Source organism: Rhinopithecus roxellana, chromosome 6 (assembly GCF_007565055.1).
Source record: "Rhinopithecus roxellana isolate Shanxi Qingling chromosome 6, ASM756505v1, whole genome shotgun sequence".
NCBI classification, from domain to species: Eukaryota; Metazoa; Chordata; class Mammalia; order Primates; family Cercopithecidae; genus Rhinopithecus; species Rhinopithecus roxellana.
Window position 1 is genome coordinate 2,241,247 of NC_044554.1, and position 19,673 is coordinate 2,260,919.

At 49.0% G+C, this 19,673-nt stretch overlaps 1 protein-coding gene across 1 annotated transcript in view; it reads left to right on the forward strand.

Annotated features, from left to right (window-relative positions):
• The window catches only part of VOPP1 (VOPP1 WW domain binding protein), a 96,637-nt gene that overhangs the window by 66,031 nt on the left and 10,933 nt on the right, over positions 1–19,673 (forward strand). The window contains exons 3-4 of the mRNA XM_030931871.1: positions 5,758–5,835; positions 11,050–11,186. Of these exons, the coding sequence (XP_030787731.1) occupies positions 5,758–5,835; positions 11,050–11,186 (215 nt within the window). The remainder of the gene's footprint in view (positions 1–5,757; positions 5,836–11,049; positions 11,187–19,673) is intronic.

A 19,673-nucleotide genomic window follows, 5' to 3' on the forward strand; every position in this document is an offset into this window, starting at 1 on the left:
ACACTGAACATTCCTTGACCTAGTATGTTATCCTTTCCTACTTCTGAGATTTATGTAACCCAAAGGCTAAGAATTACATGTGTCCAGTGGCCATACCCTCTTTCCTCCTTTACAGGACTAAGCATAACACATGCTTCCTTCTTAGGCTCCAAAAACTCCCGCAGTGGCTACCTGTTGTTTGAGTTTGTTTGTTGCTCTGACACATGTCTAAATCGTGGCCCATAGACTCTCAGACATACATTTCCTTTTACATGAGGAATCCCAGGGACTGCAGGTCCTATCATTGACTAGGGGAGAGAAGCCAGACACCTGATTTTATCTGTATAATATACCTAGTTACCTGTCAGCAGCTGCTCAGAGTGGACTACCCATTCTCTGACCTCAGCAGAAATCTACGTTTGTATCCAGGGGTACAGTAAGGAATACTTGGCTAACAGCAGTAAGTCAAGTCCAGGGGCCCATGTCTGCTGCTATACGTGATCTTTTCATTCTTTTGAAATATCATGTGTATTTCACAGTCTCAGGACTATAATTAGATATGCTGTGGAGCGAATTTAGTTAAGAGTAATGTTTCTTCCTTTCTATGGCAAGTCTGAGAATTTATACATGTGGCACACAGAGAAAGATGAAAAAGCCCTTGCTGTTTTCTCCATTCTGATCTGTTCTGCAAAGGTGTAGTCTTGTGACGTCCTTGGGAGCAGCATTGCCATTCTGAGGCTGAGGGCACTAGGAGTGTTTGACTTGATGCATCCATGATGGGTGTCTTCAGTGTGCTCGACTGCCTGGTAATGTTTACTACTTTAATTAAGCTCAGTGTTGCAGTGAATACCTCTTTGTAATTGCAGCTTTTTGAAACATCAGCAGGTGTGTGTGCTTAGGGCCTCAATTTACCAGCAGCTTCAAAAGGAAGAAAGCAGCAGAGAGAAAAGGGGTAACAGTGTCAGCACCTAGGTAATTGTGTGCTCCTTTGAGTAGCTGGGGCCTGCCAGCATCCACACTGGGAGTTGGGCCAGGGCCGCAGATGAGCCGCAAGAATGTGGAGAGTGAATGGGTCTTCAGCTCATGGAAGGAGCATAAAGCGTCCTTGTGTTTTGAGAGAAGAAAGTGATAATCAGTTGACAGCGTGTATTTGCTGCTGGTGTTCCAAATTTGGATTCTGAAAAGTGAGCTAGAGCACATAGATGTTGTATCTTGCCAACAAAGAGGAACTTGTAATCCGTTATACTCCAGATATTCCAGGACGGATATGTTCTCAGGCTGAGGGGTGTATGTGTGTTAATTCTGGACGAGGGCTCTGCATATGTCTGAAAGCTGGTAGTCTGCTCTCTCCAGCATGGGAGATAGAATGCCATAGGGCTTAGGTTTCCAGGCAGCAAATGCTTCCTTGTAAGTGTAAAGCTGAAAGGGAAGCATTTTAGCAAATTTAGCTCACGAAAAACAATTCAGTCACTAAATTTATTAGTGTGTACCTGTTTTCCTCTTTTATATCAAGTGCATGGCTATCAGTATTGGAGGGACCCAAGTATTCATACCTCTTAAGCATTGGCTGTGCTTGGACCCGGAGCAGCTGCCGTTATAGTTGGGGTAAAACCTGAGAGGGAGAGATACAGGAGCATCATGGTGGCAGAGGGTGGTGGATCTATGGGAGGGAACTAGCAGGAGCTCAGAGGATCACGGCCAGTTCTTCCCTAAGCTACGGGTGTCTGTCGTCTCTGTTCTGCACCTCCGTCTCCCCGCTCCCTCACCGTCAGCACCTGCAGAGAATGCTTGCTGTTCATGGCTAGGCAGTGAGCTGGGGTGTCCGATTTGAGAGGGTCTTCATGAGAGTTGTATCTCCTACAATTTGATCACTTGAGGACAAAATATAGTACAATTAGGAGTAAAAATGGCAGTAGCCATTTGACTAAAGCCAGTTTCACCTAGACAAAAGATTAGCCCAGCATTGTTAACAGCAGAAAGTGACCTCACAGGGGGATCTGAGCCTGAAGGCCATCCAGAATCTCCCAAGAGGTTGAATGGGGCCAGTCCTGGACACACCAGAAACTTGAGCCTGTCCACTTTTAACTTGGGGCTTCCCTGGCAGCAGCTGTGAAGAGATGTGCCTTATGTCACAGCCTGACACACATAGATTTTTGTGCATGTGTGTGGATGTCTGCTGAAAACAGCTAATGTTGCGGGAGCATCCACCGTTCACTACAAATCGACACTGTCCTTTCACCTAATATCGCATCTTACTTTATTATTTGTCTCTATGCTAATTGTAGAGCATTACTGACATCAAATGATACAGGCTTTTCTGGGAATCTTTCTGGTCAATATGCAGTTCCAAACTGAACAAAGAACCATGCAAGCACTATTAAAGAGTGGTTGCTGAGTTCATGTCTGTGGGTCCTGTCTCAGGGACCTCCTGTCATTTGCCCAAGGGTCTGTTTTTTTCACATTGTCTCTGTTACCATGGTCTTTGAAATTTCCACAGCAGGTTATAAAAGCAGGGCCAAAGAAGAATAGGAAAACCAAGTGGGGATAGAGAAGGTGACCCGTTGGTCATGAAAGGCTCCATGTTACCGGAGAGGCAGCATCTGTGCAAAATGCTTTCCTGAAGTGCTAGCCAAGTCCACTCTTGGCTTCTGCAGACAGTGGCCTGGGCTGGAGGTGCAACATCCCTAATGTCTTGCTTCTAAGCTAACTTCAAACATGGCACTAGTAATACTTTACCTCGTATGTGGATGTTTTGAAAATTAACGAGACGTTTGTGAAGCATTTAACCTGGTGTAAGGTAAGAAGTGCTCGTAACCTGTAAGCTGTGTTCTCCTTGACTCTGTGGCTGTGTAGTAAATCACTATAAACATAGCAGACTGAAACAGCACACCCTTATTACTGCACAGCTCTGTAGATCTCAAGTCTGGGAAAGCACATTTGGGTTCTGAGATCAGGGCCACCTCATGAGGCTGAGATTAAGCAGTGGGCTGGACTGTGTTCTCACCTGGAGCTTGGAGTCCTCCTCCAAATTGATTTGGGTTGTTGGCAGAATTCGGTTTCTTGTGGTTGTAGGACTGAGGTCCTGCTGGGATTGCTCTTTGTGCCTGCAGACCACTCTCAGTGCTGGCCACATGGCCCTGTCACGTGGCTGCTATTAATACTATTTCAAAGCCAGCAGGAGAATCTCCAGTCTGCAAGGGCAGAGCCTTAGATAACACACCATCTTGATGAATGTTCTGTGATCGTGGGAGGGGCCATCCAATATTCACAGGGTCCTGCCCACTGAAGAGGAGGGGATTATGCAGGGTGTGTTCTCTGAGGGGCGCAATTCTCAGGGCCATGGTTGCGTTCTGCTTTCCACACTCCTGAACTCACCACAAACCTCACCAGAGTGCTGAGGATGCCTGTCTTTGCACACTCATGAGAGGAAACAGTCCCACCTCTTCTAGTTTACTGTTAATTATCTGAACTCCATCCACCCTAAAAGCAAGAAGTCCTTCATCTCCCTCGACTGCTCCCTTCTCTTCCACACACATAGGCACACACACCTTGATCAACCGAGACCAGTGAGATTGTAGGGGAAGGCCTAGGGGAATTGCAGGAGGTACTGTTTGTGCAGGGCTCTGGCCTGCAGAGCTCCCACACTCACCGCTAGCATGCAGCTGTGGAACCAGGGGCACTAGGATGGAGTGGCCAGCATTCCCCCTTCCCGAGCGCTGAGACCCTGTGCCAGCTTCCCTCATTGACAGACTGGATTCCTGCGTGCTCTCTGTTCAGACATCATGTCCTCCCTGAGCATCCTGCTGGCTTGTGCTCTCAACCTACCAGTGCCGGCTCCATTTTTCACCACAGAAGAACTTATTACCATCTAACACAGTTTATGTTTTCTTGTTTATTATTTTCTCCCCCTTCTATAGAGAAAGCTCCTCCCTAGCAGGGTTTTCCTGTGGGTTTTCCCTGCTCCACCCTCAGGAAAGCACAGAGCAGGCTCCTAGTAGCCCCTTGGTGGCTGCTTGTTGGATGCATGAAGTGTCAGGAGTGCAAGTGGCACGATCTTGGCTCACTGCAACCTCTGCCTCCCGGGTTCAAGCAGTTCTCCTGCCTCAGCTCCCCGAGCAGCTGGGACTACAGGTGCACACATTATGTCCAGCTAATTTTTGTATTTTTAGTCGAGACAGGGTTTCACCATGTTGGCCAGGCTGGTCTCGAACTCCTGACCTCAAGTGATCCACCCGCCTTGGCCTCCCAAAGTGCTGAGATTACAGGTGTGAGCCACTGCACCCGGCCAGGACCAGCAGCATTCTTGAGCACTCATTTAGGTAACTCTCAGTGGGAGCCACTGGGAGCATCTCGTGGAAATCACAACACTTTGGGTACTGGGTAGGAATTCACGTTCACGGGCCAGGGGAAGACTGGACATGAATGCTGTCATATTGTCTGTGGAATGGTGTGGGGGTGGAGTGGGGAGGGAGTGTCTCTCAGCCCAGTTTGTCCTTGAAACGATAGAGGATTTAGCTGCCGTTGGGTGCAGGGTGTTTACAGAGAGGCAGCACCACGTCCAGGAGCCTTGGGCCTACTGGGTGCACAACCAGGGAAGAGCAGCTTAGGAGCTTGGTTCTGCTGAGTTCCAGGCTGCCGTTATCTCACTTCGCATCTTAACTAGTTTTCTACACATATTTCTCTACATAAAACAAGCCTATTTGTACTGCAATAATCTACACATTCAGTGCCCAAGACCTTGGACTGAATTGTATATTTCTCCCAGCTAATGTTTTTTTTTTTTTAAAGGAAAAAACTGGCTGGAACCTAGATCACAATTAGGTAAAGGTTTAATATTACAGAGAAGTGGTCCTCACCACATCCCTGCCAATCCATTGCCGCTTGGGCTCGAAACGCTCCAGTGAAAACTTCTCTGTAAAACGGAAGGGTTTGCACTTTCATGGCATCTTCTCTTTTCAAGGAGGACTTGGGGTTGGGGAAGGGCAGGGAAGTCGAGGGCACTGAGTGCCTCACCCAAGACCTGCGCAAGGGCCCATGCTCAGGCAGCTCTCTGGGAACAGCTTCTGAGAATACCCCCAAGAGCTATGCCCTGCCAGGGGCCCGGAAACCTCAGACACATTGGGGGATGAGGGGAGGGAGGCAGCATGAGCAGTAGTAGAACCATCAGCACTTTATATGGTGATAAAGGCCTTAAAACTTAAATCAGTGCTGTGCAGGGCCCCTGTGATTCCACCTGTTTTGCTGATGGAGAAACTGAGGCTTGCCGAAAGTCCCACAGCTAGTAAGTGGCAGGACCAGGACCACACCTGCAATTTATCTAACTCCACAACCTCTGCTTTTAGCCTCAGTGGGTGTGGTGGGATATTTCCATCTTTTCCTCATAGTCGGGGACTGAAGAAGCAGAGATGAGCACCACCTGGGTGCTGGGCGCCTGCGGAGCCTCCCCTCCCAGCAGCATTCCTGGTAGGCTTAATGCCCGTCTTTGGTTGTGCCACCTCCCAGAAGGAATCCATTGGGATTTGGCACACAGGATGCTTGGTAAATGCAGGGCTTTGCATCACACTGACTGTGCCCACCTCAGCACCTTGCTTTGGGCCACGGGCTGATGTCAGTCTGTTCTGCTGGTTGTGTGAAATGCAGTGGAGGCAGTTCTGTCCTTTTTGCTCTTAATGATTTCTTCCTTCAAGAATGATTACATTGAAGCCCAGCCTGGGCCACACGGCTGGTCCAGTGGCTGCTTCCAACTCAGTGCTGACCAGCCTGTGCCTCTCTCCACAGATGCCGCTCCTACGAGGACTGCTGTGGCTCCAGGTGCTGTGTGCGGGCCCTCTCCATACAGAGGCTATGGTACTTCTGGTAGGTCACAGCTCCTCCTTGCTCCCTCTTTGCTCCCCACCCCGAGAGCTCTGCCTGCCTGTCAGTATTGTCACAGCCTTGGGTGTGACACCTTCGCTTGGGTGGTGGCCTCAAGGACAGCCTTGGTCAGGAAAATGGGTATGTTTGGGTTGGCTTCATAACCGGCAATTGCACACACGGAGTTTGTGGGGAGTCTGTTTTCGTTTCCAAGGATTTGGGGGTGGGAAGAAGAGCTCTGCTCTTGGGAAGGTGGCTGGACAACAGCCTCATCCTTCAGCAGTTCCTTGGCCAGTTTCTGAAATGGAGCCAAGGCTGGTTGTCTTGAAGGATCAGAGAATCACCCAACTGAGACTGGCGGGCAATCAAGTTTCCATTGCCCTGACTCTTCCCCATCCATCTTGTGTTGGCTGACTCTTCACTTTCAAGATAGGCAGCCTGCACCCATGTGCCTCCTCCAGTTCCTCTGGGGCGCATACGGAGCAGTCCGAAGTCTGCTCCTTCAGCAGGAACTGAAGCGATGCCTGCAGCATCCTGGAAGGGTGGGAATGCATTCCATCGGGGGAGCCTCCTGTGGGCGGGAGCCTCAGGATGCCTGCTGGAGTGCCCTAAGCATCTGTTGGACAGGTATTGCTTCAGATGCCAGGGTGGCAGAGCACATGTGGGAAAGGATTTATAAACCAAAGCAGCATTTCTTGCATCCACCTGCTCCTCTTCTCCCATGCAGTGGTGATGCCCTTCAGTAAACTTCAAAAAGTATTAGAGTTTGTTTGCTGCATGACGCAAGCCTTTTTATGATGTTAAGATTTTGACTATACTGACCTTTTGAGGCTTTAAGACCTTACTGAGCATGTGACAGCAGCCACCTGAATTTTTGTGCGGTTTTGTCTTTCTCCCTTAACACCTGTGCCCAGGGTTTGATTAGAGAAGTCTGTAGGGAGTGGGAATGCCGCGTGTTATGTGACCAGGATGTTCTTTAATAGTGATGCCTTCTTTCATCATCACCTCACCACCTCCTTGGCCTCACCTGACCTTACGACTGCTGGCCAGGCCTCCCTTAGGACCAGCCCGGTAAGCCCCACCTAGGTGTACCCCCACTAACAAGGGAGCTGGTATCAGGTCCCCACACTGCAGAGGTGCCAATACCTAAAACTCTGTAACAGAAGAATAATTGTTGTAGCCTAAGACTGTCCAAAGGTTGATGGCTCTGTGTGGATCTCCAGATGGAGGGGGCCAGTACCAGAGATGGGGAGGGCCCAGTGTCAGGGGCTAAGGCCCAGCTTCAGGGCAGGCCTTCCCTCCAGATCCTCCTGCCAGGACCTTGGGGTGGAAGAAGGCGAACCGTCTGGAGTGTGAAACCCTGAACTGTGAACGGGCTTGTGAGGATGTTGGCTTGGTCTAAAGCACCAGACACATGATGATGAGGGCGTGAGAATGCTTGTAAAGTTTGTCAGTGTTCAGGCATTATATGATCAAAAAGAGAAATTTGAGAAAGTCCAGCTGAATTGTTAGGGCCTGGCAGCTTCTGTCGGGCTGCCTAGAAGCTGTACCTGCACTGGCAGCCAGGTGCTTCCTAGCTGCTGGCCAGGGTCACCTGTCAGAGGCAGGGCACCTTGGCGAGGCAGCACATGACGACTTGGTGGGCCCCATTTGAAGAAACTCCCACAAGTCGCATCGCACATGGTCAGGCTGTTGCAAGGTCTGAGTGCCAGATGCCAGAAGATGGGGCTGAGTCATTAACGTTGAGATTGACACAGGGTTCCAAGCTGGTGATGTAGCCAGGGAGCACCTGGGGGTATGAGCGTGCAGTGCCTCACCTGAAATACAAAGGGCACCTGGGTTCCACCCCATGAATTTTCTCTCTCAATTAACATCGGGCCTGATAAGCACCAGGCATTATGCTGGGGTTTTATGGAGAGGGCCTTAGGCAGGCAGACACCTGAAGAAGATGATATCTAAGCAGATAATAAGGTGTGGATACTTTAAAGCCAGAGCGCAGAACTTCTGAAGCTAGAAAAGTTGGAGAAAGCTACAAAGCTTTTGACTGGGTCTTCAGAGAGGGCGTTTGGGGCAGAGGGACAGCACCTTACAGGGCCAGAGCATAAGGAGAGTGAATGTGTGAAAGGTGATGGGAAGCTTCTGTGGTGAGGATGGGCATTTGGTGGAGAGGAGGAAGGGGCAGGATGGGAGGGAGGGGCTGCTCTGCCGCCTGGGCCCCACGACATTTGAAGGTGTCTCCTGACCATAAAAAAAAAGGTTTTGAAGGAGAATGCCTTCAGAGTTCCTGCCAACTCTGAGATCTTGAGGATCTTTTCACCAAGGAGGTCTGGATGGAATCATCAAGAATAGAGAAGGTGGACTGATGGCACCCTTGAGTGGACTCAGGAAGCACAGTGGGCCTGAGTGAGAACTAGCCTAGGTGGCACTGCGGGTGAGTCCACAGCAGGGTCCTGTGCGGAGTCCTGAGTGGGTCTGGGCAGGAATTGCACAGTAGCTGCACCAGTCCTTGGGACTGCAGAATTGAGAACTGCTACACTTGGGGCTAGGGGGTCGGGGGAAGGAATCAAAAAACAAATTGAATTAAAGTAACCAGGTAACTTCTAATGTTAAAAAAAAAAGGCACAAACTTCCTCTCTTAATCCCTTTGAAAGCTTCCAAAACCTGTTGAGCAACCAAAGAGGACATCTAGGGAACAGCCAGCCTGCGCCCCCAGCACTGCAAGAACTGCCTTTCTTACTACTGCTCCTCTCCCCCAGCCAACACCCTGCTGCATCTTTTTCCTTGTTTTTAGAAACGCTTTCTCCTGCCCCTTTGTTAGTTTCTCTCTTTTAAAATAAGTTCTTGTCCTTGTGCAGTGGTGCACTTTGGGTGTACCCCCAGCACTTTGGGAGACAAAGGTGGGGGGGATCACTGAAGCCAGGAATTTGAGATCACTGGGCAACATAGTGAGACCCCATCTCTACCAGAAATTATTTTAAATAAATTTTTAACATAAACATAAATGAACAGAAAAAGTTCTCAGACTATGAGTTCTGTAAGGGGCGAGGTGGATCCCGTGTAACTCCATTCCAGCCTCGCTTTATGCTTGTTCTCCATCAGTCTAAGGTGGGAGCTGCAATGTCATTTTCTTTTGTCTAGAAAAACAAAATGTTCCTACTACTGTTGCCAGTGGAACCAACATTTTAGCTTATCTTTTAGACAAGACCAAGATCTCAGGTGCCTTCTGCATTTTTCAATCCAGGGAGCCTGGTCTCTTGAAAGTGGCCAGTGGCGCTGAGAAAGTAAACCCTGTACACATCCAGCCTCTCTGTGCTTTGTATATTTCTACCCAGATACTAACAGCAGGACTCAGTGCTGAGTGTAAGACTGTCACTGAGTCCACCTGAGGGAAATCAGTTTTAGGAGAGGAAGCCTTTCCCTTTGGGAACTTAGCAAGTTTTCCTGATGCCAAGCACATTAAGCCTTACGTTGCCACACTCCTGAATGGTTTGGGTCTCCTGGCTCCCCATGGCTGCTCTCTCCACCCATGATGGGGATTGAGCCTCCAGGCCTCCTGCTCCAAGCTTCTCCGGCCCCAGCACCTGCACTGTGTTCTTTCCACCCAGAATGCCCCTTCCTCCGCTTCAGCTTATCTCATTCTTCAGAGCCCAGTCCAGCTGTCACTAAAAGAAATGCGCTTTCGCAGTCTTGCTCACCACCACAGATACCCTTGTTCAAACCTCTCAGTGCGCTGAATTATACACTTAAAAATGATTAAAACAGTAAATTATATTTATGTATATTTTACCCCCCCACACACAAAATTCTTGCATCTTCTGTTTTTCCTTTTTAGCACTTACCAGGTTGTGGATAAATAATTGTATAGGTTGGTATCTGTCTCCTTCCTCTGTAAGCTCAGTGTCAGCAGGGGGCATGGGGGCCTCACCTGCCTACTCACTGCCATGATCAGTGTGGTGATAGGGCATAGCAGGCGCCTGAAGATGACTTGCTGAATGAATAATGAATTAGACAGCAGATGACAAGGCCACAGTTTCAGTCTTTCCTGAGTCATTCCTGTCTCGTGCCTCTGGCTTTTCTCCCTGCTCAGCCTTCCAAGGTTATCCGGTAAATACTTTTGGGCTGGCTGAAGACCTTCCACTTAACATCACATTAATATTCTCAAAGGCTTTATTGTACGCTCTTAAGCTTTTTTTATATGTGGACTGGTGCCAGTGACCGCGACCTACTCTGCTGCGTGCCCATCCTCACAGGGCAGCAGGTACCCTCATCATGTGGGTGTCTGCATGGTTTCTGGATGGTTCCAGGGATCCCCTCATAATTTCAGTTCAGAGATGGGCAAGAGTTTGCCAGTTTTGCCAGTTTGCCAGTTTTGTCTATTACTAATTCTTCTCAAAGTGACTCTCCTCTTTTTCTAGAAACAAAAAGTATAGGGCAAATGAGGAATGGAAGGAAGCCATTCATTGGTTCATTCTGCAGTCATTTACTGAATGCTGATGAAGTGATAGTCAATGAGAATTCACAGATGGGTTGGACAGAGGTGCTACCCTTAAAGCGCTCAGCTCTGCTTCTGTTATTGATTGTATTTCTCTTGATTCTATTTTTATTGATTGTATTTCTGTTCCCATAGTTTCCCTATAATTAAGGTGTGCTCCAGGAAGCGTACTTCTGTTTCCTTGTGGGTGTTCATGTGATCACGGAGACATGGTTTGGAAGGATAAATGTGCTCTGCCTTGCTGTTTTGACAGTGAAGAATGGAAAACAGGGAGACAGACAGCAAGGCCAAGGCTGGATCGGCCATGGCGTTCAGACAGGATTCAGACGGCATCTCCTGTTCTAACTAAAATGTTGAGCTGAGGTCAGAGCCGTGGACAGGAAAGTGACTGCATGAACTTTTTGAAACTGGCTGGCCATTTGAGCTGAGACAGAGCTCACTTACGGTGCTTCTGTGTGGGTGGCCTCACTGGGGCCTGTCCCAGAGGCCGCAGGTCAAGCATCTACTTGGTGCCTTCCACTAGAGGAATGTCCCTGGGTAAAATGGGCCCAAGAGGACCAAGTCTGAGGTGCGAGCCTTGTGGCTATGCCTCTGCCCTCTGATCCGTGCATTTGGGAGTCATTGGTCCTGGACCCCCGAGAAGTGCGTGAGGCCTTTGAGCTGCAGGGCCGAGTCCTCAGGGCCCCCATCTGCCAGCACCACCCTCACGTCTGTCCTCTCCTCAGGTTCCTCCTCATGATGGGCGTGCTCTTCTGCTGCGGAGCCGGCTTCTTCATCCGGAGGCGCATGTACCCCCCGCCGCTGATTGAGGAGCCAGCCTTCAATGTGTCCTACACCAGGCAGCCCCCAAATCTCGGCCCAGGTCAGCCAGCCCTGTCCTTGTCTCTCCTCCCCGCAGTGTGTGTCCTCTGCCAACATTTATAAAGTGTACTGCTGCAGAATGTGCCAGAAGAGAGAGCTCAGGTGTGTTATTCATTTTTTTAGTTCTGATGTCCAGCTCCATTGTGCATTTGTGCAGATAACAAACGTAAGGTATATCGCACACCCGTCGCCTCATATTCTTACAGTTATCAGTGTGCCACATATGCACGTGATGTGATGCAGTTTGTATAAGCATTTTATTTGCTCTCTGCCTTTTTCCTTAAACATTATTTCACATATAAATTTATGTGTAGGAACGGTAATACCCCTGCCATTCTTAATGCTTGTGGACTAGATATTATGTTACTAAATGGTAATTTGCTTATTTTATTATTGCTGATAATTTGTTTTGTTTTCTCATGTTTCGCCTTTTATTCATGCATTCAACAAGTATTCATTGTGCCGTTACTAGTATTCCAGATACTTACAAAGACTGTAGCAATAGATGTTTCTGTACAGATCACATTTAGTCTGTTTAGTGCATATCACCCAAAGTGACATCCCAGGGTCAAAATGAATTAGCTGTTTCTTAATTCTTGTAAAACATTGCCTTAGCCATCTAAAACTCCTACATACTGTGGTGGGTGGTGTGGACTCCCTCAGGACACAGGCCAGGGAGCTCTCTGATGACAGCGGGGAGCCAAGGGTCCTGGAGGGCTGGGCTGGCTCCGCTCATCAGAGCACTGGTCTTCTGGCCACGTGTAGATTGAGGCTGGGCAGAGGGGCGTTGCTGGTGTCTGTGCCACCCTGCTCCCAGCCACAGTTTCCACGTGGGAGCCTGGGGATGGGACTCTCTATTGACTGTACACTGTGGATAGGTGGTCAGTTCTGGGAGCAGTGGTTGCCTTCGCTTTTACAAAGTTTCAGTTAAGAAAAATAAGTCCTAGAGATCTGTTGTACAGTGTAGGACCTACAATTAATACAACTATAATGTATAATTAAAATTTTGCTAAGAGGGTAGGTCTTATGCTAAATGTTTTTATCACACAAAAATAACAAAAAGAGTAGAGAAAGCTTTTGTAGGTGATAGAGATGTTTATGGAATAGAGTGCGACGATGGTTTTCTGGATGTGCCCCTGTCTTTAAACTCATCAGGTTGTAGTCTTAAACATGCACAATGTTTTGTCTGTCAATCAGACATCAATAAAGTGGTTTTTAAATGGGAGAGAAGTAGAGGGATTGAATGTAAAAGGAGAAAATTATCTTCTCTCTTCTGTTTTCCTGAGAGAACAGGCTGTTATCAAGATGCAAAGTCATTTGCGTATTTGTTCTTGTACAGCTTTCTTCCACCACATACTCCACAGGGTTTTCCTTTCAGAAAGAATTTTCTTTATTTTAAAAAATGTTGCTCAGAAAAATAGAAAATGTATTTTCCACAGCAGTTCACTGGGAGCTGTGCCTTAAACTTTCAGCCAGGTTAGTACCATTTTGAATCCATAAGTGGATTTTAGTCTTTGATATTTGGAAATATTTAAATCGTTTCAGATTTGTGCTGTATCAGAGGGCAAAGTGCAAATTTCTGTTAAAATGAGAGACGCAAGCCGTCACTCACTGGGTCTCATCTGGATCAGTCAGAGAGGTTTTACTGCAGGGAGGAGCAGCCCCTGCCCCACTTGGCATGGGAGGCCCCACAGCCCCCAATGCAGAAGGCTACATGTCCCTGGTCTGTGGTCCTCAGAGTCTACCGCTCATGTGAACTGGGGCTCTTGTGAGTAGGTGAGGTGCTGAGACTGTGCCTGCAGCTGCATAATTCTTTTGAACCCTGGCATGCCAGGGTTTTGAGAGGAGAATGCATCCCTATATGCACTCCTTTCTGGCCCCATCCCTCTGTTCTGCAGAACCCTGCACCCCATCTACCCCCACCCCATCTGTCTGGGAGAATCTCCAACAACCAGGCCATTAGATCTGCCACATCCCTTATCTCACCCTGGCGCAGTGCCTGCTGGCCACTGGTCTCCGCCAGCTCCTCTGTCTTCCACTTGGCTACCAGAAGGGTCTTAAAAAACAAAAAACAGAAGCACATTGGCCGTGCTGTTTTTCTGTGGCAGAGTCTCTGCCGGCTCACCTGGGTCACGGTGTTAAGTCCAGAGTCCCTAGCTGAGGACCGAGGACGCGTTCACAGCTTCCTCAGACCCATCCCCGCTACTCTGTGTCCAGTTTGAGTGACCTTCTCTCTCTCATCCTACATCGCACTGAGGCCTGCACACATCCTCCATCTGCCTTGAAAATGCCTTCCTCCAAGGTGCCGCTCTGCGTTGTGCCCATAGTGAAGTTGTCTCTGGCTGCTTCACATCCTCCACTTTCTCCCTGGGTGCCCTGCCAGGGGCTTTACCAGCTTTAATCCTCCACATTTGCACTGGGCTCCCCACGGGGCTGTGTACAGGACTCATGGTCTCAGGCACCAAGTAGATGCCCTTATCCTCAGGCTGGGTGAACTGCAGGAGCTCCCAGGTTTGCAGCCTGGTAAACCAGGGTTGCAATGCATCACAACCACAGTCACAGCCTGGAGCACAGACCTGCCTGAATTGCTGTCTTGGTCCATATTTACTGCACACCTGCTGAGGCGCCTGCAGGAGCTCAGAACACTGCACAGCCTGGACGCCCGCCCTCAGTCACCGCTGCATGCATAGCTCCAGCACCTGTGTGAGCTTTGGCACAAACAGCTCTGTAGTGAGTGACCATCATGAGTGCAAGGGAGAGAAAGTCGAGGATGCTAGGAAACCGTGTAAGTAGGAGACTCCATCTGGTGCACAACTCCAGGAAGGCTTCCCACAGAAGGGCCATTTGGCTTAAGAATAATTAAGCCCCCAGCTCTCTAGAGTGAGCGGCTGCTGGTCGCAGCGCATCTTCTCTGACCAAAATTTAGACTTGGTTTGCCATCCCTTTTTCATTTTATACTTCTTGCAGGCCTGCAGTGGTGTGGCTGATCCCAGGATATCCAGACTGTCATATGAAAGCAGGCTCCCAGGGCTCCCGGGAGTGTACAGTTTCCATCATTTCCCTGCCAGGTCCAGGGCTGGATCATTTGTTAACAGTGCTGAGCTTGGGAAGAATTCAGCTGTTTCCTAGACAGAGTAATAGTGAACACAAGAATGGAGTCAGCAGGGTCCTGCCTGCTGTTGGTCTGGACACCCACCTCCCCTGAGGGTGGCTTCACCCTGCTGCAGCTGTCTGCTCAGATCCCATATTATCTGTGGCGTGGGCCCTGGGAGCATGGGGACTGAGGAGGGCCACACAGAGGTTGGCAGTCCAGGGAGAGAGAGGAGCCGAGGGATCCCAATGTCCCATGTGGTCCACAGGGTAAATGTCATGCCCGAGGCTGCCCAGGCAGTGCCAAGGTATGCAGGCATCTGCACAAAGCAGGGTGGGTGTTAGTGAATTTTCGGCAGAGCCTCATTTCTCCTCTGCTAGTCTGAGAGGGGAAGTGGGTTTAGGCGTGGGATGCCTGTTAATGAAGATGAAAAAGCAGAGGGATTTAGAGGACCCAGACTCATCCACTGTGTTAGGGGAGGGCAGTGGCTCATACTCTGGGGTGCGGGGGTGGGGGGCTCACGTGGCACTCCTGCTGGGACAAGCATCACTGATGAGCATGGGAAAGCAGAGAATCTGTGCATTGCAGAGGCTCCTGGTCGGGGAGGGGAGGAAATTGGCAGCATCGTGGTCCTGGGGGTTGGTGTGGGTTGGGGCAGGACTCTGAACGTGGTGGAAAGGGGCTGGCAAAGTCAGCATGAGGCTGAGGTTCAAAGGTGGGGCTCCAAGGCCAGCCCAGGAACCAGGACCCAAAGGCTGCAGCTGCTGGCCACAGGACTCAGGGCCTGGCCGGATTGTGCAGAGGCTGAAAAGTGGGAGGAGTGTGGAGTAGCTGTGGTTTGAGAAAGAGGCCCTGGTCAGGGAGTTAAGAGGCCTGAGGTCTGGAGACCCAGTGTAGGCCACGGTCCCTTCTAAACCTCAGCACCTTAACTGCAAAATGAAATGGTTTGCAGAAAAGCACTCCTCATTCTATGTAATCTATGCATATAGTATCAGCCAAGATGCAGCAGCAGCAGAAAGTCAGAGCTCCTTAAATGCCCAATCCCAAATCCTTCCCCATCAGGATGCTGGCAGGGTCTCACCAATATGTTCTCCTGGGTAGAGAGGAACAATTGTCTTCATTCGTTTATTCACTTCATTCGTTCATTCACTCTGAAAACATGAGCTAATTAGCTCCAGCCACTGTGTTCACCCAGGTGGAGGGTGTGGGTGAGAATCCTCCCTGCTCTTTAGGAACTGTAGGGTGGAGAAAATGTAAAAGTCTAGGCTGAGGCAGCACTGTAGGCCTGGGGGAAGGAGGGGCTGGCTGGCAGGAGGTGGCCTCAGCTGAGAGTGGTGCCCCTGTGATTGAATGTGGCAAATGGGTAGTTAAGGGAGCTCCAAAGGAAATGATGATTGAATTATGGTCCATCTTCTTTGTGGAATATTATGTGGCCACTAAAGGTCATAGTCAAGATGACAATTTGCTGGTACAGCAAGACCATCAAGGTGCAGTTAGGAAAGAGAGCATTGGATAATGTTTTTTGTGAAATGGTCATGAGGCTAGCCAGGCCCAGTGACAAACACCTGTAGTCCCAGCCACTCAGGATGCTGAGGTGAGAGGATGGGCTGAGGCCAAGAGCTCAAGACTGTAGTAATTATGCCTGTGAATAGCCACCGTCCTCCAGCCTGGGCAACATAGCTTGACCCTGCCTCTAAAAAATGGTCCTGAGTTCCACTAGAGAATCCCGCAGATGCATAGAGATTGCAGAGGACAGTCAATAATGAAATCTGTGGTGTTAATGTGATTTAAGTTTTGTTTAAAAATGATTTCCTTAATGTGACTGAAGTAGATGGAGTTTTCCCGACAGATAGTTTTCTTCCTTTCCAGCAGCCATTTGTGGTGAGTTCATTTATGGGTTTCTGACTATTTGTTCTCATGTCTCAATCCTGTAATAAGTCTGTCAGCCTGCAGTGACTAAATGACACCAACTGAGAGAAAATGGAAATAGTAGGGAGGGTGTTTTGACAGTTTAATTACCCTCAAGTCATAGCCCAAGCACAAATGCTTCGGTTGTGAGGACATCTGGCTTCAGAACTGGTGGAATGCGTGTCATTCTTTTCCAGTGCGACGGTGCTTCTGAGGGTGCTTCTGAGGTGCGGGGATGATGATGGGACAGCCTTGCAGGCCACCTCTCCCTGTTCTTCAGCCCCTGGGGCTCCGACATTTTCATTCTGGGTTTTTTCCTGAAGAAACAGGAGGGCAGAGGGACCCAGGGTGTGTGGCCGTGGGGGTTTTGTAAGGTTCTGTTGCATTGTGGGGTCTCACACTCATTTCCTGCCCTGTGCTGCCCTGGGCGGCAGCCTTCAGGATAGAGATTTTTGAGTTTATGGTTTTGCTGAAAGAAATCAACTGGAAATACTTTTTTGTTTACAAATCACAAATGCCAGTCTATTCATACATTCTCATAGCTACTAGAATATTCCTTACCAGTTCATCCCTGATAGCAGAAGGAAACTGGCTGATCAGGGTCAGGGTGAGGGGGTGTGGGTGTGGGAACTGTCTTAGTTGGTGAGGGCCTCCCAATATGGTGGGCCTCCACACCAGCGGGAATGTTTCCACAAAGTCCTCCAGCTCTGTCCATCTGACATTCCATCTCTGTCTCCGTTATTCTTACTCAGCACTTCTCTTTCCAGCCCCCGTGCTGCCCCTCCCCTCCCTGTGACCTCTGCCTTGCTGTTACGGTTTGCACAGCCCAGTTTGTGTAAAGTGGATATATCTAGAATGTTCTGCCATACAAAAGTGGCGGCTGTTTTTTTTTTTCCATGTGAAAGCATTTAATGTCCTTAGCCACTATAAATAATGGCAGATAATGCACTTTGCACAGACTGTATTTCAAAAAGAATTTTTTACAGCCTGCCCTGTTGGTAGGCAATTTCTGTTGTTACATTACTCAAAACAAAGCTTGCACATCTGTGATCTTTGATCAGTGGGAACAGAAACTTAGAGCAGATTTAAGTCCCTTGCCCGCTGTTCTCTGCTTCGCCAGTGATGGGGCTGAGATGGAGCCCGAGCTCCTGGTCCGTCCTCGTCCACTCATGGGTGCCTGCATCTGGAGGGGCGCACTGCATGCACCAAGGGTCTCCCTCACGTTTGCTCACATGGGCCTCTGCATCCGACAGGCACCCCCAGCCTTGCTGGCTGCGTTCCTCTGGGAAGCAGAGCCTCCTTCAGATCCCTCAGCTCCCAAGTCTGCCATTGCACTTTTCTCCCTAAATGTATTAATATTTGAAATGGCTGCTTCCGGCCCTTCCGAGGGGCGGATGAGGGAAAATGTGGGCCAAACAAGACCGGAGGCTCCTTGTTGCGATGAGGCCTGCAGCCCCACGTGAAGTCCCTGTGCCTACACGTCCAGCCTGCCGTCTGTCACTCAGTGCTCTGTGAGCATACTGTGTGCGTGTCCTGTGTGCGGGCGCCCTGTGTGGGGGCATGGTGCAGCCACAGGACAGCCGGGGTGATGAGGCAGCTGTCCCTGGGATGAGGACAAGATGACAGTGACTTCTGACCTCCTCTCATAGAAAAACGTGGATGCTGCACCACCCAAAGTGAAAGGCTGAAGTTGGAAGTCCCTTTTATCATACACGTTCAAATTGCCTGTGGAAATTCAGCAAAAATATGACATGCATTTCCATTCTATCTGCCTTTTACCCTCTCAACCTTAAATCTACTTTTAGTTCTCTGAAGACTTCTAATGACTTGGGAAAATACTTTTAAAGGATGTGAAGTGGTGTTTTTCTGTCTGCTGTTTGTTGAGTATCAGTATTTTAAGCCTTGGTTCCCTGTGGAGGAGAAGTTGGCGGGTGGGGAGGTGGGCTGGCTGCTTAGATGAGGCCTGCACACGTGATGATGATTACTGAAAACAAAGCAAGGCGCTTAACTGGGCATGTGGCCACGGGGATTTGTTATTAATTACCTTTGATCTAACTTAGGCAAAAGGGAGAACAAAATTATAGGGTCACAGAATCCCAGGTCTAGTCGTAAACAAACAAACAAAAAGAAGCCCTGCACAGTTTTAAAATGTTTCCACTAATTATGCTTCTGGGAGCAGTGCTGGTTTTCTTGTGCTGAGACTGCCTCGTGTGCTGTGGGCTGACGTGGGCTTGTGCTGTTGACAGCGGGAGAAGGTGCATACTGGATTCATGTCCCGGGGCTGCCCTCACAAAGTGCTACACAGACTGATGGCTTAAAACAGCAGGAATGTGTCTTCCCCCAGTTCTAGAGGCCAGAAGTCGGCATATCAGTGGGGGTAGGTTGCTTCTGGAGACTGTGAGGGAGAATGAACGCATACTTGTTTACAGTATTCTAAACATCTTTTACAGTAACCGTTGTCTTTGTAGTTATTTCTCTCTCTTCATTCTGTTTCTGGAGTGCCTTTTCTCCTTTTTCTTAATTAGTTTTGCTACATGTTCATTGTATTATTTCAGGGAAAAAATGTCAAAAGAATCTCAAGGCTGGATGGAATTTTCAAGGGCACCCATCCTAAGCTCACTCCGTGCCAATAATCTCCTTACTTCACAGCCAGCTGGCCGGCACAGAGACCATTCCACTGAGGACATGGTGCTGTCCTCAGCAGCTCCAGCCTGCACTTCTACCCACCCCCAGCACCTGTGCTTCTCCAGGTTCAGTGAAGAAAGACTGGTGAGGGGTTGGAAGGAGGCTCACGAGGCTGAATCTTCACAAAGTCGTGTCTGATGTGTTTGACAGCTCCTGGGATGTCTCTACAGTAGCTCCTCTTGAAATCTAAAGCAACATATCCACATTCTAAACCACTGTCAAAGATAGTAACGAAAGTTAAAAAGTGGGGGGAGGGCAGGGAAACAGACTAGATAAGAAACAGCAAGGAAACAAAAACAAAACATGACAGAGGAAGATCATCCACAGTCTGCATGGCAGTGAAGAGGAATGTGTTAACACTCCTCTGTAAGAAGAAAAAGACGGCCGGGCGCAATGGCTCACACCTGTAATCCCAGCACTTTGGGGAGGCTGAGGCAGGGGGATTACCTGAGGTCAGGAGTTTGAGACCAGCCTGACCAATATGATGAAACCCCATCTCTACTAAAAATACAAAAATTAGCCGAGCATGATGGCATGCACCTGTAATCCCAGCTACTCAGGAGGCTGAGACAGGAGAATTGCTTGAACCCAGGAGATGGAGGTTGCAGTGATCTGATTGCGCCATTGCACTCCAACCTAGGCAACAAGAGCGAAATTCCATCTCAAAAAAAAAGAAAAAAGGACATGTTGTGTTAAAATCAAAATTCAAGTATGTTCTGCTTTAACGAGAGAGGCTAAAGAGCATGCGTGACATGGGAAACTAACAGGAATTCACCAGGAGGGATTAGCAAAGAAGGGGCGAGA